Here is a 12,878-nt window from a genome sequence, read left to right as displayed (position 1 = left end):
CGATGGAATTACAGCGGAATTGGTTAAATATGGTGGCGACCAATTACACCAAGTGGTTCATCAACTTGTGCTCATGGTGTGGTACAGCGAATCTTCGAATGCGAGGGGTACGATCCGCTTTACGTCCACCCAACTACTGGCCTAAGCTGACGATATTGACATCATGGGAAGGACGACCCGAGACGTACAAACTGCCTTCATCCAGATCAAGCAGGCGGCGCGAGATCTTGGGCTGCACATCAATGAAGGCGAGGCAAAGTATATGGTGGCAACGTCAGCACCGAAAACCAACCAACCAACAACATCTAACCGCACTGGTCAAACGGGAAGAATAAAGATAGGAAACTACAACTTTGAGACAGTTGATAATTTCTCCTATCTAGTGTCAAAAATCACAACCGATAACAGCTACGATGATGAAATCTGCGCACGGTTGTTTGCAGCCAACTGAACCTATTTGGGCTTACGAAAACTGTTTCGCTCAAAATGTCTCACCATAGGGTCAAAGCTCTTACTGTACAAGACAATGATCTTGCCAGTCCTCATGTATTCCTCGGAGACTGAATTCTTAGCAAGAAAAATTACGAACTCTTGGCCGCGTTCGAGAGAAGAATCCTCCGAGGAATTTTTGGCTCCCTACATGAGGATGGACGATTACGTAGTCTAGATAACGACGAAATCTATAAGCGATACCATGACCGTCAGGTTGTGGATAAAATCTGGCTCAATAGGTTACGGTCGGTGGGTCACTTAATCCGTATGGATGAGGATGATCCAGTTCACGGAAAGTCCATAAGGGCAATATCTATGATAGAAAAAGAAGGCAGGGCAGGGTCTGCCTGAGATGGAGCAATGACATAGGTCAAGACGCCAGACAGCGTTTAGGGATATCGAATTGGTGGTCCTCGGTGCAAAATCGGGATGTCTGGGGTTCCTTATTAAGGCAGGCCTTGACCGGATACTGGTTGTTGCGCCGCTGATGATGTTGTGAAGTTGCGTATTCGATAAGATGAAGATCATCCTTTATATGATACCCTTTCAGATTCAAGCCTGCCGGAACTCCAGCTCTTTCGTTCTGCTCTGTAATAATCAATAACCGAAAACGCACTCCTACACGCAGAAGGATATTTTGAAAAAAAGTCTTAACGTAACACATCAATGTCATATAGTCAAAATTTCATCAGCTCATGTGGGAATAAAAAAACACAGTGTACACGTGTGAAAAGGCCAGGAAAATGAGGACCTTAACAAGGAATCTAATCTCAATCGAGAAACCAGAAGTTTATATGAGAACGTTTAAGTGGACATTTATTCCATTTATATTTAGCACGTAGCATATATGCATGTAATATGCCAGAATACTCACTTTAGCATGATACTGACGTTCAAAGTCTTAGAATTTGCTCTGAAACGACAATTTTGACCTACTGTAACTTCGTTAGCAATATTGCGATTTCCACGGAAGTTAATAGGACCAGGCTTATATTATAATTTATATTTCTACATTTCAAAATAGGGATAAACTTAAGGGAGCTTTTGCAAGCAAGTACTTAAAATTGTAGTAATATACTATTATTAACTTTATTTGAAAATATATCAGTATGTATGGTATTTCGGAGCCTAGGCACAGTATAGTGGAAACTTTGTGGGTCTTTTCAGAGTTTTCGATTGGATAGGTTCTGAGAATGTGGTCCGTGAAAGAAATGACCCTTGCTGCATGGAATGTCAGAAATAAAGCCACTAGTGAAAAATATTAATCGAAACCTTTCAGTTGATACACCACATGACCATACTTGGTGAAAAAAAAATTACACCCCCCTTTTGCATGTATGGAGACTCCTCTTAAATTGCACATAGAACGATGCCACTCACTGCATGCGAATAACCGTGGGTGCCCCACGAGCTCACAATCGACCAAAAACACCAAAGAGTTGACGATTTTGAGCAATGTTTGAAGCTCATTCTCTATCAAAAAATCCGAATTTATACGTCGATATGTAGCAATGGATGAAACATGGCTCCATTATTTCACACCAAAATTGAAACGATCGTCATCTGAATGGACTGCACGTGCTGAACCAACTCCCAAGTATGCAAAAACGCAACAACAGGCTAGCAAGGCTATGGCATCAGTATTTTGGGATGCGCATGGTATAATATTCATCGATTATCTTGAGAAGGGAAAAACCATCAATAGCGACTATTACATAACGTTATTGGGCCGAAGGATGAAAGTGGTGTTTTATCAAGACAATGCACAATGCAATCACAAATCAATCAAAATCATGACAAAACTGCATGAATTCGGCTTCGAATTGCTTCCGTATCGACTAGATTTGACCTCCAGCGACTTTTCCTGTTCTCAGATCTGAAAAGGTTGCTCGCTGAAAAATTTAACGCCGGTGAAGAACGCCGAAACTAAAGCCTTTTTTGAGACTAAAGACAAATCGTACTATAAAAACGGTATCCAAAAATTGTTTGACCGCTATAATCATTATATCGCCCTCGAAGGCAACTATATTAAATAATAAAATCAAATGGGGTACAATCCTTTAAGGACAAAAGAAAATTAACAACAAAAGATTACAAGCAACCTAATACTGGTCAGGAAAAAGGAAGCATGTCGGATAAAGTGGCCATTAGCGCGTATTACACTATGCACCCTAGGGACAATTGAATATTCGGAACTATTACGGTTCAGTATCAAAGATCCTTGTAAAAAAACACTGTGACTGTGAACTTGTGTCCTCTGTCGGTAGAGGTACTAAACGACTGGGTTTCTGAAAGCAATACCCATTACATGGAAATGACTCGCATTGCCGACGACCCAAATCCCGTGAAATGGAAAATAGACAACAATCTAGCGGCACAGTCAACCCGAATCCCGATACGATCATGCGTCCGGAAAAGAAGAATAGCTCCTGGTACCTGGATACTTGCACTGTTTAATTTTACTATAATCATGTTATCCTTCCGGAAAATATTTCCGCGGAATATAAATTTAGACAATTAAAAGCTATCAACATCACAGGTTGATTTCTATGCGGAACATTAGAGAAAATCAAGAATTGTTTGACGAAACTTAAGGATAAAAGTCCACATTCCGATTGTCTGGACAGGCTATGACGAAAATATTACTTCTGACAGGTGAAAATAGTGACAGCGACAAAATGCCAAGTGCTCGATAACTCGACTATGAATAGGCTAATAAGGCGCGGCTAAATGACAAAATCTATAACGATATCAATGAACTAAATTCTGACCATTAAAATCCTAACTTTAAATGAGCAGTCAATTTTTCAAATTGATATCTTCCGTAGTTTTGTTCAATCGCAATTTAGAAAGTTTGTCCCCTAAAAATATTTAGCTCATAAACGGGTCGATAACATGAAATTTGCCATACCAGATTTGCGAATTTTATATATATTGAGAAGATACATGACTGTTTTATTCATGCCTATGGTTTAGTATTTCAGAGTTTCCTATTTAATTAAATATTACTATTTAGGACACAGTAAACTTACGGAAACCTAGTTAATAATAGTAGGATTTCCACTAAACTTTCCAATATTGTGGTCTTTGTTATGGTATTATGGACATCTAGAATTAACTTTAAAGGGGTTGCTAGTAAATTTTCGAAATTTAGATTACTATCTTGCGGAAATCAACAACCTATATTATTGCTATTATTGACTTCATTTGAAAATATGTCGGCCTTAGTGTATTTTGAGGCCTAAATGTCAAATAAGAGTATTGTTACGATTGTTTTTTTTTAAGTTTTTGCTTAAATAGTTCCTGGGAATGGCTCCTATCTTTAAATTTTCACTTATCAACCCCTTCCATCTGAACAAAGACTAAACTTCAAAAAGCACCAATTCTCATTTTATGCCCCAAGTGGCTATATTTTTCATAAAGCTTTAAAAAATCAAAAGAGCAGATAACCAATGCCTTGAAAAGGGCAAATTGGAATAGGAAAACTTCAAGTTTAATTAATGGCGAATAAGACGCAACAAACAACCAGAAACAAAAGTAAGGTTACATAAAGCAGGGAACGACAAACAAATTTCCAGATAGTTACCCGGATTATCCGAAAACTCTCAGAATAAATAAGTGAATATAAAAAGAGTCCGTTAATTATTCTCGATTTCTTGAACCTAAAAATTATGTGACTTGTCAGTTAAAGACTAATGTATCTTAAGACTGTTAAAGGCTAATGTATCTTAAGTAACCCTGTCACTCTTATATATTAGGAAACTACTCGAACTGCCTTTTTCAACCCCGACCACTCGGCAAGCAAAAACTGGTTTATAATTTAAACAAATTAAAAGAGCTTATGCAAATCGAAACTTGTTCCAATGGATAAATGCAGAAGAACTTCGCATTTTCTTAAAATATTCAGAAGCACAATATTTCCGAAACTTATCCAAAGCTGCTTAGGGATTCATCCTGCAAGGCATTTAAAAAGTTTACTGTTTGCGCACTCAAATAAAACTTGCCTTCTTGCAAATTTCTCTCAACAGATAATATTGCGAAACAATGGTTTTTATATGGATGGGTATACGAGTATTAGCAAGCCCTTTATAATTGCATTTTTATTGCATGTGAATATTTAAACTTTGTTGAAATACTAGATACTTTCAGTTCGCTGCTGAACCGTCCTTTTACCGAAGATTATATTAAATTTGTTTGACTTAAAAATTGTAATTCAATGTGTCGTTTTTTCGAGTAATGTGTACGTAATTCCTGAGGTCAAATGTAAGTTTACCAAGAGTAAGTAGAGACAAAAAGGTAAACGGTTATTAGTAACTTGTAAATTATGACGTAATATGATACATGATTACGTGTACTCTCCATAACAAACTTATCACATAAATTTAGAGAAAAGGCGCAATGAGGCATGATGAATGTTAGTCAACAACATTAAAATGATGAGTCGCTCCACGTGACGACTGAAAAAGCTAGACAAGCAACAGGCCAACATTTATTCCATTCTCTGCGCACATTTAATGATTACAAATATGCCATAAATTCATTTTATTTATCACATCGAACGGAAAAAGTATATACTTGGATATTGAGTATTTACCTGATATGTCGTGAATCTCCATTTTCATGTTCGCCACGGTTGTCGTTCTCATAGTCGTCCTTGCCCAATATTCTCTCTCCATTATTGTCGTTCTGGTAGTCGTTATCGTTATCGTTGTTAGCATTTCCATCGCTGCCTCCCTCATTATCATCACAATCATCATCATCGTCTTCGCCCCCTAGGACACTGCCATATCCAGTAAAGTCAACGCCCACGCTACCACCGTCACCTAGACGATTCTTCTTATCGTTTTTTAGTGTTGCGATTTTCTTTTCTTCCTCCTGCTTCAGCTTTTCCACTTCGTCTTTCGATAGAAATGAGAAAACTTTTTCTTTTCGAGGGCGAGCGATATGAAATGAAAAAATATATGGAAAATTAGAAAATACGAAAATAATAAGAGCCGTTGAAGAGAGGGAAATATTATAATAAGAATAATACTCGGATTTTGTTTTTTGACCTTTGAACGGGAAAATCGCCTGTACTGAAGATAACTATTGTAAACATAACTTTCAAAACATAAACATAACTTATAAACTTATAAACTCACTTTAATGCAGATATTGGAGTCAATGGTATTGGAAGAAAAATATCGTCATTCAATCTAAAATTATCAGAGTACCTAATAATAATAATACTAAGGAAGATTGCACTATGATTTGCAGAAACTTTGTGTGCCTGTCATAACTATACAATAACGAGCAGTCTTTTAACTGAGAGAGAAAAATTTTAGGATATTTTATACTTCCGGGTATTTGAGCCTTGTGCCTAGTGTTAAATATTCCCCCAGCTGTATTTTCTGCTTCGCACAAATCCGTCAATAAAACCACAAAATATTTTAGAAAAGCATAGTTTTTATTCAAAAATCGACTTTATTTGTCAACGTCGTCTCGTTCAGCTTGTCTCCAAATGCACTTCAGTTTCGGCAATCGCTTCTTCATTGGAGACAAATATTTAAAGCTGACGCATTCTTTTCAGGTCTGTAAACAACCACTAATCGCTGGGGGCCAAGTCCGGTTCAACCGTAAGTGGGTTCGAAAACGAATCGAAGTTTATGTGTCCACCTCATTTGGGTGACCAGAGCATTCAGTATTATCAACGCTTGTACGACCACTCTTAACTGACTCTTCAACCATTGATTGTGACGGGACAAAGCCCGGATAAATTTTCTTAAGCCATTGCAGCGTTTGAACGGTATTCTTTCCCATCAAGTAGCAATGATAAATCAAAACATGAAATTGCTTCAATCTCCAGTCAACCACTAATGGACCGAATGACGTGCAATTTTTACAGGAATCCTTTCAAGTTTGGCACTTATCAACAATGATATGCTGAATATTATAGTGGCGACATCTATATGCAATCTTGCGAACTTATTTATAGATGTCTTAATGTAAACAATGTCCTCAGGTATACCCAGCTTCCCTGCGTGGATATTTCCATTATGAAGCTCGAACAATCCTGCGAGCACTTCGGTTCATACATTCCTACCTGCACTTGGACTGTTCCATTTCTTGTAAGTTCTTCTTCTTGACAAACGCCTATGAACACTTCCCATTTATCAAATTAAGCATCCTTATCGCTGCTTATATGCCAACTCATTGTTAAAAATACTTTCTAGTCCGGTTGTTAGACTCAGCACTCTCTGCTGTGAGAGACTCGTCGATATAGCAGATAATCAGTCGCTGGTTTAAGCATAGATCATTCTTATACTACCTCAGTCCGCCTTGTTGTCAGTCGTGTTTCAAATGTTGTACCGAAATGGAACTTCATTATCATGATATCCTTTGGTATCAGTAACTCGAGATAACACCTATGAAAAATGTGAATCTTCAATTTCAATCCGCCTCGTTGATACCTCCGGACATTCTCAGCATTGGGCTCTTTGCCCTTTGCATCTGCACGAGAAAATGAAGAAGAACCAATCCTCGAAATGTACTGTTATCGTCATTGAATATGTTTGATAGGTTCTAAAATACAAACGACATTTAATTTTTTGACAGTCCTACGTGAGGTAAAATTTGTCCTGTCATCCCAGATCTAAATCGATGACTTATTGGAAGGATAAACCTAAGCAAAATGTTTTGAAACCTTTGTGTTGTGTTTAACAGCGGCTGAAATTATTTTTGAATATTAACTATTCTAGCATTTATCCAAATTTTCCTGCGTGCGGTGCTGATGTTCTTTGACCTATGCCAGACGATTTCCTGCCATTACAGAAGTCAGCTCCGACTTCTTTCTTCTTCTTTTCCTTCGTGGTATCAAAAATGTTTCGTGCAGGCTCATTTAAAGTTTCTAAAATATTTTCTCTGGAAGCGTACAAAGATTTCCTATGACGGTTTGATGAATGACCCGTTTTCCACCACCTCTCCGTTTCGAATGACTCCAATAGCGATTCGACAGCAGGCATTGGCAATGCTGCAGCATTATTTTAATTTGAATCCTTTCTCCTGTTTGAAGTCCCCGGGCTGTACTATCTTCATTTTTAGGCTGGTTCAAAGCACGGTTTTATTAATCGTAATCATAAAATGGAGAATACAGAATAAAATATCACTTGCAAACAATTATGCCAATAGAACTGAAAAAATTACGAAATTGAATACCATTTTCGACGTTTGCGAAAATAACGGTACTTACTATTTGCAAACTCGTTAAGAAGCAAGATGATGGTACCTTTCAACAATAAGATAATCAAAAGTTCGAATGATTTAATGTGGAAGTAGTGATATGACCAAAAAGTATACAATTTGAGTTATAAATTGGGCCCCACTATATATCCAATGTAGCATTTTCTTTAATTTTTTTATAAGTAGCTTTCTTATATGTATTTTCGACATGCGTCTTATAGACTTAACATTCAGTCTACCGTGATTTATAAATGCTTCCTCTATATCCTTCCGTTCCGTAGAGTCTGATGGCCTTTTGTGTGATCTAGGTTACACTTCCAAGTGAATGGTACTATGACACATTTAGCTGGATTGATGAGCAGCCCCGTCTTGCACTAGTTAGATTTGACCGTATAGGACATCCTCCAATTCACCTCTACAGATTAATCTTGTATCATCAACCTAACTCTGGCGTTTTATTCCAGCATTACTTAGCTTTTATAGGACTTCATCTACTACTATACTCCATATTAGTTCAAATAGATAACCTGTTTATGAAATTGGTACCTAATGACGATGTCCGTCTTCAATCCGCTCATCTAGAAAGCCAAGGTATTTCAGACTAATTTGTTGGATAACGGCATTCTATACTTCTGCATACGAGGTGTTGTTGAAGGCACCTTTTATGTCAAAAAAGGACTAATAACTATTTTTTAGTTTCCGCGGATGTAGATCCGCAATTTCATCTTTTGTGCCCGCTTTTAGAACGGAAACTACTTTCGCCTTCATTTCCTCGGTAAATTAGTAGACAAGGGGGAGCTTCCTCCAAACTACAATTTTTGGTTTCAAATGTAAATATATATTTCGGGAGCAACTTAACCCCTTCATCAGTTCAAAGCTACCTTTGTAGTTACCTTAATAGCTTTGTACTGATATACCTTTGTAGCTTTGTACTGATATACCTTTGTAGCTTTGTACTAATGAAGGGGGTAAATCGCTCCCGAAATATATATTTACAGTTAAAACCAAAAATTGTAGTTTTGTTTATTAATTTTAGGCTAAACTATAAGTAGCAAACGAAAATCCAATCTCCTCGGTAAATATGGAGGGTAGACTGTCGCTTACCACTCTCAGAAGGGACCTAGAATGACTTCTTTTGAGCAGTGCTGGGGAAACGTCATCCATTGCAGGTGATGGCCATGCTATGCTCCTATTTTCCACCTAATTTCGAGCTTTCCAGGATGCCGTTTTCCTACTTTCCTTTATCCTCGCTCCCAGCTAAAACCTTACATAGCCCGCATAGTACAAGCTTCGTCAATACAAAAACGAAACCGATTCAATTTCAGATATTATTTAGGGTACTAGTGAATTCATCAAGAAGCTTTGCCTATATGGATCCAACTTTGTCGTACCAGGTGTATGCATATGAACCCGTTGTTCATGCATAGCTTGAGTTTAAGCCAACTTCTGCGATATTCTTCTCCTGAGCTATCGCTAATCAATTTTAATATATTCAAGCGACTCTAGCATCATTCGTATATCCCAATCAATCTTGGATTCAACGAATTGCCAGAAGTTTGACTGAATTTGCGAGTTGAAAAATGATGGATTTTGAAACTATGAAGGTTTTGTTCGAGAAGTGGCAATCGATTTGAATTTGAAAGGTACATATGAATAATATATTGTCTTTGAATATTTTTTGATATTAAAATGTGCCGTTTGAATCGGTTTTTAGTACTGCCTTACAAAAAAAATCCAAACAAGAAGAGCAGTCTGGAGAAATGAAAGTAATGTTTGTCGGAAATAATGCCAAAAATAGAAGTTTTGAAACAATTGCACCGTTTAGTTGAAACGATACTGGCAAAACCTACCGAATATTAGTAGACGATAATAGAAACATTGTAAGTAAAAATTACCCTATGATTGGGATTTCAGGATTAAAAGAAATGTTAACTCCCTTTTTGTCCTAATTCCTTACACATCTGCAACGAAAGTGTGCCTTTCCCAATAAATCATGGATTTGATCTTCATTAGCTTTAATAAAACCAGCTAGGAAAAGTAATTACTTTTCTTTTATTCTGTTTGCTATTCAGCCGAATATCAGAGAACGAAATAAAAACAAACGGAAAAACAATTACGTATTAATTACTTTCATTTAACTAGGGATAAATGGGAGCGATTTTGTTTTCTTCAGTATCCCATTATCTCCAATGTCTACATTCTATCAATTATCGAATTTCATTCCCGGGGCCATACCAAACCTTTGAATCCTTGGAAGTACGAAGCAATTAGGGTACATCAAATCCGGGAGTAGTTGAAATAGCTCTTCAGTTCGATCTTTTGGTGGGTGCATGCATGCGAGTTTCACATTAGCCTAATTTTTTTGGAAAAGCCTCAGTTCTTCATCTTTTGTACTTATGTTCTTCGAACTCGAGGGAATCAATTCACTTAATGACTTCGCCCGAAATTTTGGTTTCACCACAAGTCGATCAATCATACACAAACAATTCAGCATAGGTACTGACTTTCCTCACCTAGGACATACAGCATTATTCAAATATTGATTTGTGAGAACTAAAGATTTAATTTCATTGTCGTCGTTCCGAGTAAAATTAGATTCTTTGGTAAATCTGCAGGAACGTTTAAATAGATGACCGACAGCGGTTTCAACGAATCCAGTATCAGCTCGAGCATACGAGTATCGCTGGAGATGCAGTTATGGTGCTTAGAATGGTAACTGAAGCTTACCGTTACTGGCTATGCTATTAAAGGAAGCCCACTACCCTCAAGTGCACCCTTTGTTCCACACAGGATCTTCTTTTGTTGCTTTAGAGGAATGGGCCACTGCTACAAGTTTCAAGCTTTCCTCAAATTCTGTATGCCTTGGACGTCGATATAATTTGGATCGAAACAATTTTCAACAATGATCTCTGCTTCAGTGAAATAACTTAATTAGAAGTATACATAATTGCAGAGCGCAGATCAAGCACCAACTACCGGGTAGCTTAGCACGATACCAAGACATTTCAATTACGAAGATCAAATAGCAGTAAAAGATCTTGTTGCTGTTGGGCTTATCAATATTCCCAATAAAGCTCTCAATATCACCACTACCGAATCCTACTTACACTTTCTCGTTGTGGCCGCTGAAGACGTCCTACCCAGAGCTCAAAAAGACTAACGTAAGGGGGTAAAAATGATTTCTTCCCGTCTCGGAAAAAATGGAAAACACAATAGCAACCACACCTTCGGAGAGTATACATGGTGATCTGCCGACCCATTATCTCCATAAAGCTAAAGATTGAGCTGGAAGAACGGAAACAATACTGCAATATTCGAGAATTCAACTCCTTGAATCTTTGTTCTACGTGGCATATGAAATACCAATAAGGAAGTGACAAGCACGATCAACTTCAAATAAAAAGAAAATATCAAACATAATTTAGGCAAGGAATGGGGCTCCTGGTAGATATTCCCAAAACTAGATGGAAATATTGATCCCGAAAAATTTGACGTCTTCGCTTACGAAACAAACAAAAAATATGTGGGATCACATATATGAATGACACAATATGTCACCTGTGGTGCACAAAATTTTGATGCGAGCTGACACACTTGATGTACTTAGATGACACCAAGTTGTATGCTGGTACTGATGACCTTAAAGGTCTGTTCCAAATAATAGACATGTCCATTATCATCATCAACTGCACAACAACCGATATTCGGTCTGGGCCTACCTTAATAAGGAACTCCAGACATCCCGATTTTGAGCCGAGGTCCACCAATTCGACATCGCTAAAAGCTGTCTGCCGTCCTGGCCTATGCCATCGCTCCATCTCAGGCAGGGTCTGCCTCGTCTTCTTTTTTTACCATACCATGTGCCCTTATAGACTTTTCGGGTGGGATCATCTCAGCCATACGGATTAAGTGACCCGCCCACCGTAACCTATTGAGCCGGATTTTATCCACAACCTGACGGTCATGGTATCGCTCATAGATTTCGTCGTTATGTATGTCAACATAGACCAGTAGTTGGGTGAACTTGAAGAGGCTCGTCACTTAACAAGTTGTTTTCGTGTAGAGTTGTCAGCCCTAACCAACCCCCAACCTGGAGGACCAATTGGTACAATTTGTCCGTTTTTAGGCGTGGGAGACTTGCCTTCATCCTTTTCCGTCTACAGTGCTACATTAAGGAAGAACTCCCAGCGGTCACCACGTGCAGGTGGAGATAGGCTTTGGTAGTGCAGCTGTTAGTGTTGATTCAGCAGGCGTTTCCCGGGTTTTATGCGCCATCGGGGGTACCAACCCACATTTCACCCTGGGACCTATACTAGCCTTTGACTATGTTCAGCTGTAATATTTGGATGGAATTTGAATCAGACAAGTGTCGATCCTAGCCATTCGCAATGGTCATAACAAAGCGCACGCCGGACATAGCAATGGTGAGCTCCACATCCAAACTATGGCTGAGACAGGCTTCTACAAGTACCTAGGAATTCTGCAAGGAAGCCATGCTCGATTTGGTGATGTGAAGGATGCTTTGCTGTCCAAACTCCTGCGACGGTAAAGCTGATGCTGAAATCGCATCCCTCTGGTGAAAATAAAATAAACACATTGAATGTATTCACTATCCCTGCACTGGTTTATCCATTGGGAATACTGCCGTGCACGAAAACCGATCTGAAAAACGTCCAGTGGCGGATACGGATTAGTAACTACAAGGGCGAACGTGTAAAGTTCCACCGAAGTATCCGTCAACATACACCATTTCGAAGCCATGTGTCCGCGGATAGCTCAGTCGGTTGCATAGCATAGGATAGGACCCCATTTTTAACGCAATTTGTATTGATCATTTCCCAACCATATCCATTACTACTGCAATGAACCAACTGTCAGTTTCTGGGGATAAAAGACAGTACCCTTGTTATATGGAAAAATAAAAATGCTGAATGTAACACCTTTAAGGCTCAATTTTGAACACCCACAGAAAACAAATGCAATTTACAAATTCATAGTATTGAATTAATCACCCCTTGGAAGATAATAATTCATTGAAGAGAAATATAACACGATTTAGAAAATACATATGTACATTCACCATTAAAGCATTTTAAAATTCATTAAAAATTGATCCTATTTTCTGGGTTCATGGTGTCATATCTTCTATAAACCACTTTAGAACAACC

General features: G+C 38.2%; 1 protein-coding gene across 16 annotated transcripts in view; it reads right to left on the bottom strand.

Moving 5' to 3' along the window:
* The window catches only part of LOC119651794 (protein lap4), a 460,994-nt gene that overhangs the window by 55,925 nt on the left and 392,191 nt on the right, over nt 1-12,878 (bottom strand). For all 16 annotated transcript variants that reach the window (XR_005249491.1, XM_038055565.1, XM_038055563.1 and 13 more), the window contains one exon: nt 5,087-5,417. Coding sequence is in view for 15 of the 16 variants with exons in the window: in XM_038055565.1 (XP_037911493.1) it covers nt 5,087-5,417 (331 nt within the window). In the remaining variant the exon portion in view is untranslated. The remainder of the gene's footprint in view (nt 1-5,086; nt 5,418-12,878) is intronic.

Source organism: Hermetia illucens, chromosome 3, assembly GCF_905115235.1.
Source record: "Hermetia illucens chromosome 3, iHerIll2.2.curated.20191125, whole genome shotgun sequence".
Lineage (NCBI taxonomy): Eukaryota > Metazoa > Arthropoda > Insecta > Diptera > Stratiomyidae > Hermetia > Hermetia illucens.
The sequence above is the reverse complement of the archived record's forward strand: the minus strand, read 5'-3'. Positions and strand labels throughout refer to the sequence as shown.